A 13,955-nucleotide genomic window follows, 5' to 3' on the forward strand; every position below is an offset into this window, starting at 1 on the left:
CAAAATCAAAAATAGTGTTATTAATTCTCGTGTCTCCGAAGCACAAAAAAAAGAAAGAAAGAAAGAAACCACCCTTCCCACATTTCAGGCCCCAGGTCCAGGCCAAGGGGCCCACCCTGCAGGCCCAGGGGCCAAGTGGGTCCTGGCCACCGGCTTGAAGCGGGACCAGCCCATGGGTTTAGTTCCTATGGCCTGGCTGGGAGGCTGACTGCCTCAATTCAGGTAGTCCAGGTCCTGGATAAGGGATGAAAGACCAGGGGTCAAGGTCAGAGGCTGAGACCACTCAGTTCCAGTACTCCAGCTGAGGCAGCCAGAGAATATAGTTCAGATGTGGAAGCCAAAGCCACTCAGTTTCTGTGATCCAGCAGTGAGGGCCAGAGGCCGTGGGTCAGAGTCACTGAGTCCTGCAATGGGGTCTCGTGGGCACCAGGCCACTCAGTACTGGTGTTCCAATAAGGGCTGGGCGGCCAGACTCTCACGCTCCTCAGCCGGGGCAGCCCAGTCGCCTGGGGCCCCGGTGGGCGTCCCACTTTCAGGGGCACTGCTGTCCAAGCAGAAAGTGTCCTGGGCTGCTCTGGGGGGCGAGGCATCGGTACTGGCATCTGGGGTGAGGCTGAGATCCAGGGGCACCTGAGGAGGGGAGATGGGTTGGCGGGAAAGCAGACTGAGCTGCCCGGGCCCTGACCCTCCCATGGGACTCTTACCTGAGATTTGGGGGTGCCACCTTTGGGGCTCCCTGAGGTTGGCTCCCCATCAGATCCCCCCAACCCTTTGCGACCTCCCAGGCTCCACTTCCCACTGGGGCCCTCATTACTGAGGAGCCCAGGGCCAGGGAGCCGGGAGGGCCGGGGAGCCTCAGTGGGAGCAGGTGAGGCAGGGGGAGGTCCAGGGAGCCGAGGGGGTGGCCACTGCAGCAGAGGGGGGGGCCGCCCATCCCCAGAGCCACTCAGGGAGGGCCGCGGCCCCCAACCAGGGATTGGTGGGAGAGGCTGGTCACCGCTGCCTGTGGGAGACAGATAAGAAGGCGGAGACCTCGGCTGGGCCACCCTCCTCAGCCGCCAGTCCACCCCAGCTGTGCCTGCTCACCTGCTGTGTTCTCAGGCGTGGGGTGTGCCAAGGGGGGGTTATTGCTGAGGGAGGTCAGGCCGCCGCCCCCACCACAGTCAGAGTCATCCACATTGCCACCACTATTGCACCCGGCACCACAACCCTTGTGGAGCCTGGGGGTGGGAAGCAGAGAAAAGGTTAGACAGGGTGTGTGGCTGAGGCCAGTCTCAGGACAAGTCGCCTGTCATCTGAACCCCACGGTCCTCGCCTCTAAGAGATGCTGCTGCCTGGTTCCCAGTCTGCGGCTGGGCTCAATCCTGGCTCCAGCACTTCCTCCCACCGAGACCCAGGCAGGAGTTGCCTAACCCCTCTCTGAGCCTCAGCTTCCTCCTAGGGGAACCCGCTGCCCTGCTTCCTCCAAGGCCTCAGGGGCTGGGGCAGAGGCCTGGGCTCACCTCTCCCAGCTGCGCAGAAGCCAGCGGGCAATGGCGCCCACGCTGACAGGGCCGCCCCACAGGGCCCGCAGCTGGGGGTGGCTGCCGGCCAGCGAGGTGGTGAGGGGTGACACGTAGATGGGGTAGCCGAGTGGCTGGTCGCAGGAGGAGTTGATCATGTTGCGGAGCGCCTGTTTGGCGTTCTGGATGCTTCCACGCTCGGGGTTGCGATTGCGCAGGAACACAAGCTCCTGCTGCTGCCCGGCCCACAGGCCGCGCACGCACTCGCGGTTCACCTGCAGGTGGCCACACGTGAGGGTCAGGGGCCAGCGCCAGGCACAGGCCCAGGTCGGGGTGGGCAGGCCAAGCCCACCTTGATGACGCGGAAGCTGAGGTGGCGCCGGTTGAGCATGATGATCTTGTACTCGTCGGAGGCGTCATCCATGACGTGGCGCAGCGCCAGCAGCGAGGGAGTGTTGCTGAGGATGGCGCTGCGCCAGGCCGGGTCACCCTCATGCGAGATGACCAGCCGCTCCTCGTTGGCCGCGATGGCGTCGTACAGGGCCGCGGGCTCCTCATACTCATCTGGAGACGTGAAGTGGTCCTGGTGGGGAGGCCGGGGCGGCGGGGAGGAAAGGACACTAGGGTGAGCAGCCCCAGCCAGGTGAGAAGGGCCTCATCGCTCACCCTGCTGGGCAGACCCCCCCCCCCGACCTGGTGAAGCTTGAGCGCCATGCGAACCCCGGGGGCCACCACGCGGTGGAGCAGGTCCATGTCGGCAAAGACCCACTCGTCACGCGGGGAGGTGATACGGAAGTCCCCCTTGAACAAGGCGTGCAGGCCGTACAGGAAGGGCTCCAGGCTGGGCAGAGGAAGGACAGGGAGGTAAGCAAGAGGGCAGAGACCCTTCCCCTGCTGGGCCTTAGTTTCCCCATCTTGATGAGGGGGTCAGTCTCTGTCCCTCACAGAGCAGTGAGGAGCAGGCCGGGCGCAACTGGGAGGCAATGTGCCCCCTGAAGAAGAGATTCCAGCGTCTGCTGTGGCAGAGGCCTGGAGCTCTCCAGGGAGGGGTGGGGAGGGAAGGGCAATGGGTCCGCCAGCCCTGGGGGCACTCACCTAGCAGACATGCTGTGCGAGGCCGTCCCCAGGGCCCGGCGGCCCAGCACACACAGGCCGAAACACAGAGTGACCAGTGGCGAGTTCCAATCCTGGTCCACAGGCTGTGATACAAGGACCCCCGCCCCAGAGCCCAGCTCAGACCTGGTGCAGGTTGCGGAAGGTGGGGGCCAGGCCCAGGCCAGGGATGCTCGGGATGAGAGGAGCCCTTGGAGAAGGTCGAGGAATGGAGGGGGGGGTGTCCGCCACAGGCCCCAGAGCCCCGGTGGGGGGCGGGGAGGGGACCATTGGCCTGACCTGGCCGCGCCGGGAGGCACAATACTGGATCCACTCCAGGTGCACCGCGCAGAAGGAGGGCAGCGAGAGGCCAGAGAGCCGAAGGTCGTAGTCCTCGTCCACGCTCAGCGAGAAGGTAGGGTCCGAGTCGGCATAGCCAGGCGCCCGCACAGGCCGCAGGGCCGCAGCCATGCCCTCGTGGCTCAGCCAGGCCTCCAGCTTTGGTGAGCGGCTCACGTAGTAGATGATGCTCTGCGAGGGGAAGGGGCAGGCATCAGGGTTGGGGCCCAGCTCGGAACCTGCCTGAACCCTGGTGTCCCTGGCAAATGCGGCATCTCCAAGGACTGGCAAGAGGGGCAGATGCTACAGGCAGCACTCGCCACAGCGCAGGGCCATCCGTGGACGCTTTGCCAAGAGGCATGTTTCTTCTCAGCTTCCTCACCTCTCCCCCTCCTTGTGAGGGGCAGACCTGCCTGTGTGACTTCAAGAACCAAAAATAGGACCAGCGGATGAAGGGCTACCATGACCCAGAGGGGAATCGGGAGGGCAAGATGGCTGTGGGGCAGCAGCTCCCTGGCTCCCGGCAAAACTGCTCCAGAGCACGTGTCCATAGTTCATGCCCTGCCTCAGGTCCTAAAAAGCCCTAGAAAAGCTTCAGGAAGCAACAGGGAACCTGCCAGGCCCAGATTCAGTGCTAGAAACAGTGCCACCGTGTTCCAAGGAACCCAGAATACCCTGGGGCAGATGCCTTGTGGCAAGCCTTAGGAGGAAGACAAAGGCTGGCTCCTGAGCAGGTCCTGCCAGCCTGGTCTGTTCAATGTGCCACCCGAGGATGACCTCACTTACTTTTCACCAGCCTCACACACAAGTGCAGGAGAGACCAAGGGAGCCACGGCTCCCCAGGAAAGGCCCCACCCCAGCACTGTCCCAACCAGGGTGCTCCCTGCACCCCCACTTCCCCCAGGCTCTGCCCTCTGCAGCCCCCACTAAGCTTTCCAAACTTCATCCCACACTCTGCATCTTCATGGAGCCCCCCTCCCAGGTCCCAGGGCTCCTCTATCCAGCTGTGCCCAGCCTCCGGGGGAGCTTCAGCTGGGTTCAAGTGTGCTTCCCTTGGGAACAATCAAGCTGGCAGGGCCGGAGCTAATCTTGGCCTTCCATCCCAGGCCGGCTAAGCGCCGGGCGCCCACCTATGAGCAGGTCACTCTGGCCTTGGTGGGGCTTGGGGGTGGCAGCAGGGCGGGCTGGGCCAGAGCACCTCTCCAGAAATGGGAGTGGAAGGCAGCCAGGGTCATGGCTGCTGGGTGACACAGGGCAGGAAATGTCCCTCCCTGCCACAGCCTCCTTCTTAGTGAAAGTGGGTGCTGGAGGGCTCATAAACCCTCTCCCAGGAGTGGCTGGGAGAACAGAGGACTCAGATAGGATGTCTAGTGACAGCACAAGGATAGCTGAGGGTGGTAACACTGCCCGAGAGAGAACCTCAGCTGGACTGGCTCACCTGGACCCCAACAGGTCACCAGACCCCACCTGGGGCCCCAAGGTAGACTAACTGGGCACTTGGGGGCCTGGGCCAGGACCACCCACCCACACCACTTCCCCAGTGCCCTTCTCTGGGGGCCACGGAGCTCATGGTACCCGCCATCTCACAGAACTGCATCCATCCCCACCCCCCTCAGGTGGGTAAACTGAGGCCCAGCAAGGGAGATGACATGTCAGGCTGCCCAACTGATATAACAAACCTCCAGAACCCTCAGTCCAGGGATCCTTCTGGGTCCCACACTGCACCTCACCGACTCCTGTCACCCCCCAGTGATCCTGAGACCCTTGGGCCTGGCGTGGAGTTCCCAGTCTGAAGCAGGAGGCCCAGTAGCTGAGTTGGCAGCCTGGAGGCTCTGCCCCTTCCTCCTGATTCCAGGGCCTCAGGAAAATCAGTTCAGCTCTGAGCCGGCAGGAGGCCCCTGGGAGGTGATGGGGCTTCCTGAGGGTGTGGTGAGCCTTACCCGGCTCAGGGGAGTGGCTCAGCCCACAGCCTGCCCCACGGTGGGAGTCCCTGGCTGGCACTGCCACGGTGGCCGCTCAGTTCTGGGTGGTGCTGGGGTGGGGGCATGGGACAGGGTGGCGGGTAACAGTCTGGAAGGCTGGCCTTGGCATCTGCCTCTGCTGGGAGCCCAAAGCAAGGCTTCCTGGGGAGGGTGACAGGAAATCACGCTGGACTGCCCCGATCAGAGCCACACAGGGGCTGCTCTCTGGCAGTGGCGCCATGGAGGATGCTTAAACTCTGTCCCAAACTTTGCTTGGGACAAAACTGGCTCCCAACGAGCCAGAGGATGGCCCTTGGGAGGCTTGTGGCTGGCATACACGAGCACGGGGACCCGTGCCCGGCCCACCATACCTTGACATAGTAGGTGATGAGGATCTTGCGGAGGTCGAAGACCTGCAGCATGGAGGCGGCGTTGTTGTCGCTGATGCTGTAGCCCTCCAGCACGTACTTGCTGGCCGTCACCTCCCAGGCCAGCCAGCGCTGCCCAAAGGCTGCGTTGAAGGACAGGACCCGCGGCAGGTGGCCTGGCTCGCAGCAGCAGCAGCCTTCGTCCTCCTCCACACCCTCCGTAATGGCCTCCACCTCCCGCTGCTGGCAGTACGTGCCTGCGGGAGTGGGGCAGCCAGTCAGGGGCCACAAGGAGACCCCCACTTGCCCCCGCCCCAGAGAGTGCCCAAGCCTGGCATTCAAGGCCACTGTCACCATTCACTCAAGACATGGTATGAGCTAGGCCAAGTCGCTCAGCCTTCTGGGAGCCTCCCTGTCCATTGCAGGACGACTCAGAGGAGTCCCAGGCAGGAGAGCAGAGGATAAAAGCACGTGCTCCAGTCGGACTGTCTGGGCTTGAACGTGCCTCTCAGATTCGTACTGTATGGCCTTGCGGAAGCTGACTGACCTCTACCGAACCCCAACTTTTCCATCTGCAAAATGAGGGATTTGCTATGTACAGGGTTGTGGTGAGAACTGAGTGAGATGATGACATCAAAGGACCTGACTCAATGGCTGGCACACTCAGTGATGCATTTAGTGAAATGGGCTTTGTTTCTACAGCTCAAGCCCACTAACACCATCGCCTCTTTCGCATGCCTTGGGACCTAGGCTGGGCCCAGGGGAGACTGAAAGGCCCTTTCCAGGCAGAAAAAATTAAGCTCCTGCTTCAGTGGGCTGTGGCTCTCGCTATAATGGCTCTCACCCTCTTTGGTCCCTACAACTCCCTTGCTCCCCGGAGCAGGAAATGCATGCCTTTTCCCTAAGTTTCCCTCCTTTTATGAGTCAATCAAGCCCCAGCTTCTCCTGAGGCCCAATTCCTTTCTGTAGCCTACAAGGCCCCATGTGGCTCATGCCCGGCCCACCCCTTTAGCTTCATCTCTCACCATGCTCCTTCTAGCATTCTCTGATCCAACATTTATCCCAGAAGCTCCTGGCTTCTTTCCTGTCCCAGGGCCTTTGCACATGCTGTTCCTCCCCTCCTCTGACTCAATGTTCAGCTCAAGTGTCAATCTCTCAAAGAAACCTTCTTGGCCTCCCCTGACTAGGTCAAATCTCCTCTCAGGGACTTTCAAAGTCCAAGGCACCTCTCTTTTGTACCTGCTGTGGTGGCAATTTTATATTTTTCTACGTAATCTCTGAATAACATGAGTCTTTTCCACTGCACTGTGAGTTCCCTTCCTCATTACTTCTATACCCTTGGACTGAACACTAACCTCAGCCAGATCAAGTAGTAAGTGAACATTACTAAAGGAATGAATGGACAAATGAATAAACGAGCCCTTCCCCTAATTCCCAGCAGCCATGGAAGGGAAGTCTAGGCCCTCATTTATAGAAACAAGGATGGAAGCACAAAGAGAGAAGTGACTTGCTCAAGGTCCTGGCACCCTTGAGCTGTGCTTAGAGGCCCCTCTGCACCCTTGGAGGCTCCTCTGAAGCCAACATCCAACACGTACACCTTCCTGAGGGCAAGGAGCTGGCTCACTCAGTGGGAAGTTGTACAGGGTGGCCCAACCTAGGCCCAACCCTGTGAACACAGAGCAGGCCAGGGGGAGCTGGCACGAAAACCCACAGCTCTAGGCCCAAGCCTTTGCCAGAGCAACCCAAAATCAAGGCAGGAACAGGCCTTGCCCAAAAGAGACACACTTCTCCCCCTGCCCCTACCGCTGTTCAGGATGGGAGGCCCAGGCCTGGAGGGAGACGCCCTTGCCCAAGGTCACCCAGCAAGCTGGGGAGGAGTGAGACTGGGACTGAGCACTCGTGCACCCTTAAATGCAGGTCAGGCTCCACCTGCCCACCCAAGATCAGCTCTGCAGCTCACCCCGGAACTCAAGACCACGCAGCTGGAAGGTGACGAGGCCGTTGCCAACCTCGATGAGGTGCACCAAGGCGTTGAGGTAGTCGGAGGCCAGGACGAAGCAGTCGCCGGGGCCATAGTTGCCCCAGCGGCCCAGCACCAGGTCCCCACACAGCGTGTGCTGCAGCGAGCGGGTCAGGTGCTCGTAGAAAATGGAGTTGAGGTTGTTGTCGTCGGCGCCTGGGACCCAGAACACACAGACAGGTGGACAACGTGACCAGCACGGCTCCCCCAGGGGAGAAGGCCCTGCCCCCCAGCCCTGGATGGCCGGGTACGCACCGGGGTTCCGGTCTAGCTGAGTGACCAGGCGGGTGTTGGAATGATCCACGCGTTTAGTGCTGTTCAGAGAGAGAGCGAGGCACACCAGCTGCAGGGGGAGGCTGCCGACAATTCCCACAACCTCCCCGCCCCTGCACAGGCCCTCTCCAGGGGCATGCCCCTGGGCTACAAGGCAGATGCCAGGACACCCCCATTGCACAGGTGAGGAGGCTGAGCAGGTGGGGACACGACAGGACTCCCCACGACCACACACAGCTGGGGAGAGTCGGAAAGCTGGGCCTTGTCTGGGCCCAACTGTGTCCTGCCTGGGAGTCCAAAGCCTCAGCCTGACTGGCTTGGCCTCCTCTGGTGCCTCCGCTTTCAATGCCGGTGCTCGGCACGGGCACTCACAGCCCCACTGCTGTCCCCTCTCTGGGCCCCCTTCAGTCTGGAAACCCCTTCCCAGGCTCACACCCCTTCCGTCCTACAGAGGCTGTGCAGGGCCCCTCTGCCGTCTCCCGAAGACTCACTTGTAGTCACGTTCCCAGAACTTGAGGGGCCGTGCGTAGGACATGAGGAAGACGGCGCTGCCCAGCAGGGGATTGAGGGGCGTGGAGAAGAGCGCCGAGAGCAGCGCCTGGACGAACAGCATGGCCGAGTCTGGGCCCAAGTCAAGGAGGCTACAGCATGCGAACCCTTCCAGCCTCCCTCACCCCGTGCCACCCTGGCCTTGCCCACCTGTCCCAAGCCACAACCCCTGCACACCCTGCCACCCTCGAACAGTAGGCAGCAGGCCGGATACGTGGCACGGCGAAGGGCTGGGCGAAAGCATGGAAAGCTGAACCCCAGGTGATCTGCCAGGGCGCGATGTAGGTCAGCACGAAGCGCAGCTTGTACAGCAGGTCCCACAGCTGCCAGGGCCAGGGGTGAGGGGAAGACACAAGACACAGAAGGTCATTCGTGGAGGTGGGGTCTGTGACGTCCCTGGACACCAGCCCCTATTCAGAGCCCTAGGGACAGAGTGCAGGTGCTGATCCCACACAGAGCCCTACTCCCAAGCCACCCCGCCGGCTGCCAATGAGGCTGCCATCTGTGGTCCTGGTTCAAGGCACCTGTCTCCATCAGCAACCCACACTGAGCAACACTCCCGTGGGCCCTGGCCAGCTAGGTCTCACAACAATCCAGTCTCCAGTTTACAGGTGGGAAAACTGAGGTTCCAAGGAAACAGTTCATGTCATCCACTCAGTGGTAAGACTGGGCCTCGACTCTAGTATTCAAAGTCAAGAGACAAACACAGGCTCTGACCTCAGAGGGCTCAACCTGTGTATCCACCATCCTGGGCCAGGCCAGAAAGCCACAACAGAATGCCCACGTGGAAAAGGTGCAGGCCGCGCTGGGGCCCTTAGCGCCACTACATGCCTCCAGCACAGGACAGGGAAATGGTCCTTCATCCGAAGCAACCCCACAAGTCCTGTGCAGGGCACCCTGCAGCTTGGTGGGACGTTCTATAATCACCCAGGCATGAGGGGCTTCCGAAAGCAGCTCTTAACAAGTCCCCAGAGCTGTGGCCGACAGAGGCTAGGTGCAGGGGACGGGGTCAAGTCCAGACTACTGCACCCACTTAAGAGGAACATGTTCAAGTGCAGTGAATCAGAAAAAGAGCTATGAGGTCGGGCAAAGCTATACCCAAATCCTGGCTGGACACTGATGCCCTGGGAGACCTGAGGTGACTCCCTTAAGCTCTTTAAGCCTTCACTTCTCCCCACACAGAGCATGGATGTAACATGTTCCCTGAAGAGCTGCTGTGAAGGCCCTAGTGGAGATGCTATGGAGCAGCTATGGCCAGGGTCACAGGCACCTGGAAAAGGTTCCCCCCTTACCCTGTCACCATGGGGGAAGCACAAGATCTTCTGTCACCCTGTAGCGGAGTCTGGGCCGATGCCACCAGCTCACCTTGCTGCAGAGCAGGGACATGAGGAAGTAGTCGAGCAGAAACCCCTGGGAGAGACGTGGATAGTCAAAGTGGAAGAGCAGGACGGTGAAGGCCAAGGTCAGGTACTGCTGGGGTGGGCAGCAGAAGGCGGAGCGCAGCAGCTTCAGCCCAGCCACAGTCATCAGCAGCGCCCGGCAGCTGTGGGGGAAGGACAGATGCTGGGGAGGGGGGCACCCATGCCCTACCTGCCCTGCCCTAAGAGCCACCCCAGGCCTCAGCCCCACTGGGGCCGGCCCCTGCTCTTTCAACACAGCAACTTTTAGCCTCTGTCCTGACCCCAAGGGAGTGAGGAGGCTCACATTTGCTTTCAAAGAGAAAACTACTTCAGCAAGGGGTGTCAGGAGCCTGGGCTCCAAGCCTGAGCAACCTCAGGCAGGTCTCGCCCCCTCCCTGGGCCTCTATATATCACACAGAAATGGTGGGGCAACGGGGGGCGGGGGTCCTCACTAGAGGCAGAACTTATCCGGGTGGCTGACGACAGCGTGGGCATCCACGGTGAGGGCGTTGAGCACCACAGCAGGGTAGATGAGGTACTTCTCCACGCACTGAAGACCAGCGTACAGCTTCTCAAACCACATCACCTGGGCAGCACCTGCCAAGAGAAGGTGGGACTGTCAGCCAGCACCTGGCCCTCTGCACTCTCCTCCTTGGGGCCATGAAGACCCATCAAGAGAGGGCACTCATGGGAGGGATGCTGAGAGGGTGGGCAAACCACAAGTAGTGCTGCTCCAGGTCCCCAAAGACTGTCGGGTTGGGGGGTGGCCTTGGGCAACTCAAATGAGGGCTAGGGCACCACATATCCATCCAGCCTCTGACACTAATCAAGCCGGGCTTGTGGCAGGTGCTTTGCCCCGTTTTGCTCATTATGAAAAGACGGAAAGGGACATCTCCAAGACCCATGAGGGGCCAGCGAGGCCCGTCTCAGTGATGAAGCTGAACTGCGGGCCTTTCCAGAAGCACTGTTGCCACTTGGCACCAGCTGATTGTTGCCATGTGGGGAGGTGGGCCCAGTGGGGCAAAACCTTCCAATTCGTTAAGAAAAACAAGGAATGTGGACCTTTGTATGATAAGCCCTGATGTTTAAGTGTAGGCTCAAATTCTTTTTAACTATTGCACTCCCCAAATGGAAACATGTACCAGGCACTTTGGGTCCTCAGGGAACCAGTTTGCAACTCTAGAAAAAGAGTCCCTTTAGGAACTGGGAATTCAACTCGTCTCTCAGAGATAAGAAGGAAGGCAGAAAAGGGGGAAAGTAGGCAGGGCGAGGACAAAGCAGGGGCTGAGCATGGGCTGAAGAGGGCAAGATAGGCATGGCGAGCCCAGCAGGGCACCACAGGCAAAGAGCAACAAAGGGGCAGCAGGCGCCGAGCGGAGCCAAGGCCAGAACAGGCTGGGGCCGTGGGCAGAGGCTGCCCCCTGCTGGCACTCCTGAGCCAAGGGGCCCACTGCTCCCAGCAGGCTGCAAGCTGGCCTCAGCTGGGCTTTAGCTTGAACTGCCACCCAGGTGTGGAGGGAAAGAGAGGAAGAGGGGCCCCTGCCCAGGGGACAGGAAAAGAGGAATGGAGGCGGGGAGAGGCACCCTGGGAATCAGGGTAGGAAGTGTGGAGGGGAGGGGCGGGCACTCACCGCGCACTTCATACTGACTGTACTCCAATGGCTTCAGCACGGGCTGCGAGAGGCAGAACCAGGGCAGCTGTTTGCGGAGTTGGGGCAGCAGGTAGTGGGTGAAGAAGCCCACGGCACCGGCCAGCGCATACAGCACGAAGCCCAGCACCGACTGCAAAAGGGAGGCCAGAGGCTGAGCACCGGGGAGCAGGCCAGAAGGCCACGGAGGGGTATGCACGAGGACAGGTAGGCCGGGGGGGCCCAGGGCCTGCAGGTCGGGCAGGCTCCTGCGGAGGCTGTGGGGAGGGGTGGCCCGTAGCTCACACACCTTCAAGGCGATGAAGACGGTGCTGGCACTGATGGCAAAGGTGAGCACGGCGATGACCAAGCACATCACCAGATCGGAGTGGAGGACCTCACGCTGCAGGGCCAGGAAAACCAGCTAGGGAGCCGCCACCTTGCGGCTGGCCACGCTCCCCCTCCCAGAAACTGCCATTGCCAACTGGAACCCCACACACCCGCCCCCTCACCACCGACTGACGCATCTTGTCTGGCAGTGGGTCCGGGGGCTCCGCTCGGGCTGTCTCCAGGCTCCTCTCCTCCAGCTCAGGGAAGAGCTTGCTCCGGACCAGAGACCTGGGGGTGAGGACAGTCACGGGTCAAGCCACAGGGTGGCCCCTTTCTCCCACAGGACATGGGGTACAGAGGCATGTGCACAGACCCCCAGAGGCCTCCCCAGATACACACGGGCATGCGACCAGAACGGCTTGGGCAGCACCCACCAGAGTACAGTGGGGTCGCTGCTCTGCCGGCTCAGATGGTAGGACACTGCCACCAGGAGGCCACAGAAGACAGAGAAGAGGACGGGGACATGCTGCTCCGGCCAGGGAGTCTGGGAAAAAAAACGTGCTGGTCAAGGGGGGATGGGGGAAGCCACTGCAGAGCCAGAGTCACAGCCTGGTCCTGACAACCTCCACTGGCCCCACCCCCAGGCCACCTTACCTTGAGGGCTCCAAGGCAGAAGCCATAGAGCAGGGCAGCAGCCAGGAGGCTACGGGAGAGGCTGAAGACTGCAGTGAGCGGGCTGGTGGCGGCTGTACGGTAGGAGAGAACAGGTGGAGCCCGACTCTTCCTGCACCCACCTTACCAGCATCTCTTGGCCTTGCCACCACCCTGACTCCCAGAGCTGCTTCCCAGGGATACCATCCCCAGCCCACTGTTCTCTGCTTCTCCCAGGCCTGAGAAACCTTCAGAGCTTCTACAAGTCTCAGGTTTAAACTACTTGCCTGGGGAGAAGAGAGGGACAGGACTCTTGATAGCCACAGGCTAGAGTTGCAGACCCAATCCGTAGGCCCTGACCCCCAAGCCACCTGCAGGCATGGTACCTGTGCCCCCAAAGCCGTGCATATCTATCTGCTCCAGCAGGTACATGAGGCAGGTGTTGACCTGGGGCAGGAGGCCCAGGAGGAAGACGAACGGGAAACACAGAGTGAACACTGGCAGGGAGGGGAGACGAAGGCCAAGTCAGCCTTGCGGGCCTCCCCTTGGCCTGTCCTCGCAGCCTTACTCCCCAGGGCGCCCAGTCCTGCCCCAGCCTCACCTGTGGCCACATCACGGGCACAGAAGAAGAAGGAGGCAGAGAAGAGTGTGAGGCCATAGAGGGAGACGGGCGGGAAGGGCTGGGCCGAGCCCAGGGTGTCCAACAGCCAGATGAGCAGACAGCAGATGCAGAAGTAGACAGGCCGGCTGTACGCGATCACCCAGTTGTGGCCCTGGGGAGCAGGCCTGTGAGGAGGCGGCCCTCCCTGCCGACCACCCCTACCCATACATGCCTCCCACGCTGCTTCCTGGGAGACCGCGAGTCTGGTAGGATGGGAGCAACAGGACAAGCACCCTGCCTGTCCCCCCTGCCCAGCCTCCCCCTCTCCACCCCACCTCCGTCCCGGCCCCTCCCCAGGGCCCCCTGCCTAAGCCTCCAGCAAGAGGGCCGCTGGCTGGTACTCACATGCATAGGTGACGCGGCGTCAGGCTGCACACTCTAGAAGAGACAGGGGCCACACTGGCAAGGAGCCCCAGAGCCCCTGAAGAGTCAGAAGCCCCAGGACCTCCTTGGCTCCACCCCTAGGCAGTTACGAATGACCAGGTAGGACCTCTCCCCCCACCCCAAAATTACCCTCGGCCTCAGTTTTCTCATCTGTAAGATGGGGGCTTGAGTACAAAGAATCTTAAGCAAATAACAAAGATCAGAGCAGAAATAAATGAAATTGAAAACATGAAAACAATAGAGAAAATCAATAAGACCAGAAGTTGGTTCTATGAGAAAATCAATAAGATTGATGGGCCCTTATCAAGATTGACAAAAAGAAGAAGAGAGAGGATGCAAATAAATAAGATCAGAAATGGAAGAGGAGACATAACTACTGACCTCACAGAAATAAAGGAGGTAATAACAGGATACTATGAACAACTTTACGCTAATAAATACAACAATTTAGAGGAAATGGACGGGTTCCTGGAAAGACATGAACAACCAACTTTGACTCAAGAAGACATAGATGACCTCAACAAGCCAATCACAAGTAAAGAAATTGAATTAGTCATTCAAAAGCTTCCTAAAAAGAAAAGTCCAGGACCAGATGGCTTCACATGTGAATTCTACCAAACGTTCCAGAAAGATTAGTACCAATTCTCCTCAAACTCTTCAAAAAAATCGAAGCAGAGGGAAACCTACCTAATTCATTCTATGAAGCCAACATCACCCTCATACCAAAACCAGGCAAAGATATTACAAAAAAAGAAAACTACAGACCAATCTCTCTAATGAATATAGATGCAAAAATC

The 13,955-nt window shown here is 60.0% G+C and overlaps 1 protein-coding gene across 6 annotated transcripts in view; it reads right to left on the bottom strand.

Annotated features, from left to right (window-relative positions):
- The window catches only part of PCNX3 (pecanex 3), a 25,703-nt gene continuing 11,748 nt past the window's right edge, over positions 1 to 13,955 (bottom strand). For 5 of the 6 annotated variants that reach the window (XM_077115708.1, XM_077115707.1, XM_077115710.1 and 2 more), the window contains exons 13-35: positions 13,120 to 13,152; positions 12,715 to 12,886; positions 12,500 to 12,610; positions 12,117 to 12,208; positions 11,897 to 12,006; positions 11,645 to 11,750; positions 11,443 to 11,535; positions 11,136 to 11,286; positions 9,957 to 10,101; positions 9,470 to 9,647; positions 8,319 to 8,427; positions 8,047 to 8,176; positions 7,538 to 7,596; positions 7,223 to 7,438; positions 5,266 to 5,519; positions 2,895 to 3,125; positions 2,598 to 2,701; positions 2,196 to 2,343; positions 1,855 to 2,085; positions 1,503 to 1,777; positions 1,087 to 1,220; positions 705 to 1,003; positions 1 to 630 (exon numbers count right to left, since the gene is read on the bottom strand). In XM_077115708.1, coding sequence (XP_076971823.1) covers positions 436 to 630; positions 705 to 1,003; positions 1,087 to 1,220; positions 1,503 to 1,777; positions 1,855 to 2,085; positions 2,196 to 2,343; positions 2,598 to 2,701; positions 2,895 to 3,125; positions 5,266 to 5,519; positions 7,223 to 7,438; positions 7,538 to 7,596; positions 8,047 to 8,176; positions 8,319 to 8,427; positions 9,470 to 9,647; positions 9,957 to 10,101; positions 11,136 to 11,286; positions 11,443 to 11,535; positions 11,645 to 11,750; positions 11,897 to 12,006; positions 12,117 to 12,208; positions 12,500 to 12,610; positions 12,715 to 12,886; positions 13,120 to 13,152 — 3,576 coding nt within the window. In that variant the 3' untranslated portion in view covers positions 1 to 435. The remainder of the gene's footprint in view (positions 631 to 704; positions 1,004 to 1,086; positions 1,221 to 1,502; positions 1,778 to 1,854; positions 2,086 to 2,195; positions 2,344 to 2,597; positions 2,702 to 2,894; positions 3,126 to 5,265; positions 5,520 to 7,222; positions 7,439 to 7,537; positions 7,597 to 8,046; positions 8,177 to 8,318; positions 8,428 to 9,469; positions 9,648 to 9,956; positions 10,102 to 11,135; positions 11,287 to 11,442; positions 11,536 to 11,644; positions 11,751 to 11,896; positions 12,007 to 12,116; positions 12,209 to 12,499; positions 12,611 to 12,714; positions 12,887 to 13,119; positions 13,153 to 13,955) is intronic. The other variant, XM_077115711.1, reaches the window with a different exon arrangement.

Source organism: Tamandua tetradactyla, chromosome 9 (genome assembly GCF_023851605.1).
Source record: "Tamandua tetradactyla isolate mTamTet1 chromosome 9, mTamTet1.pri, whole genome shotgun sequence".
In the NCBI taxonomy this organism is placed as follows: domain Eukaryota; kingdom Metazoa; phylum Chordata; class Mammalia; order Pilosa; family Myrmecophagidae; genus Tamandua; species Tamandua tetradactyla.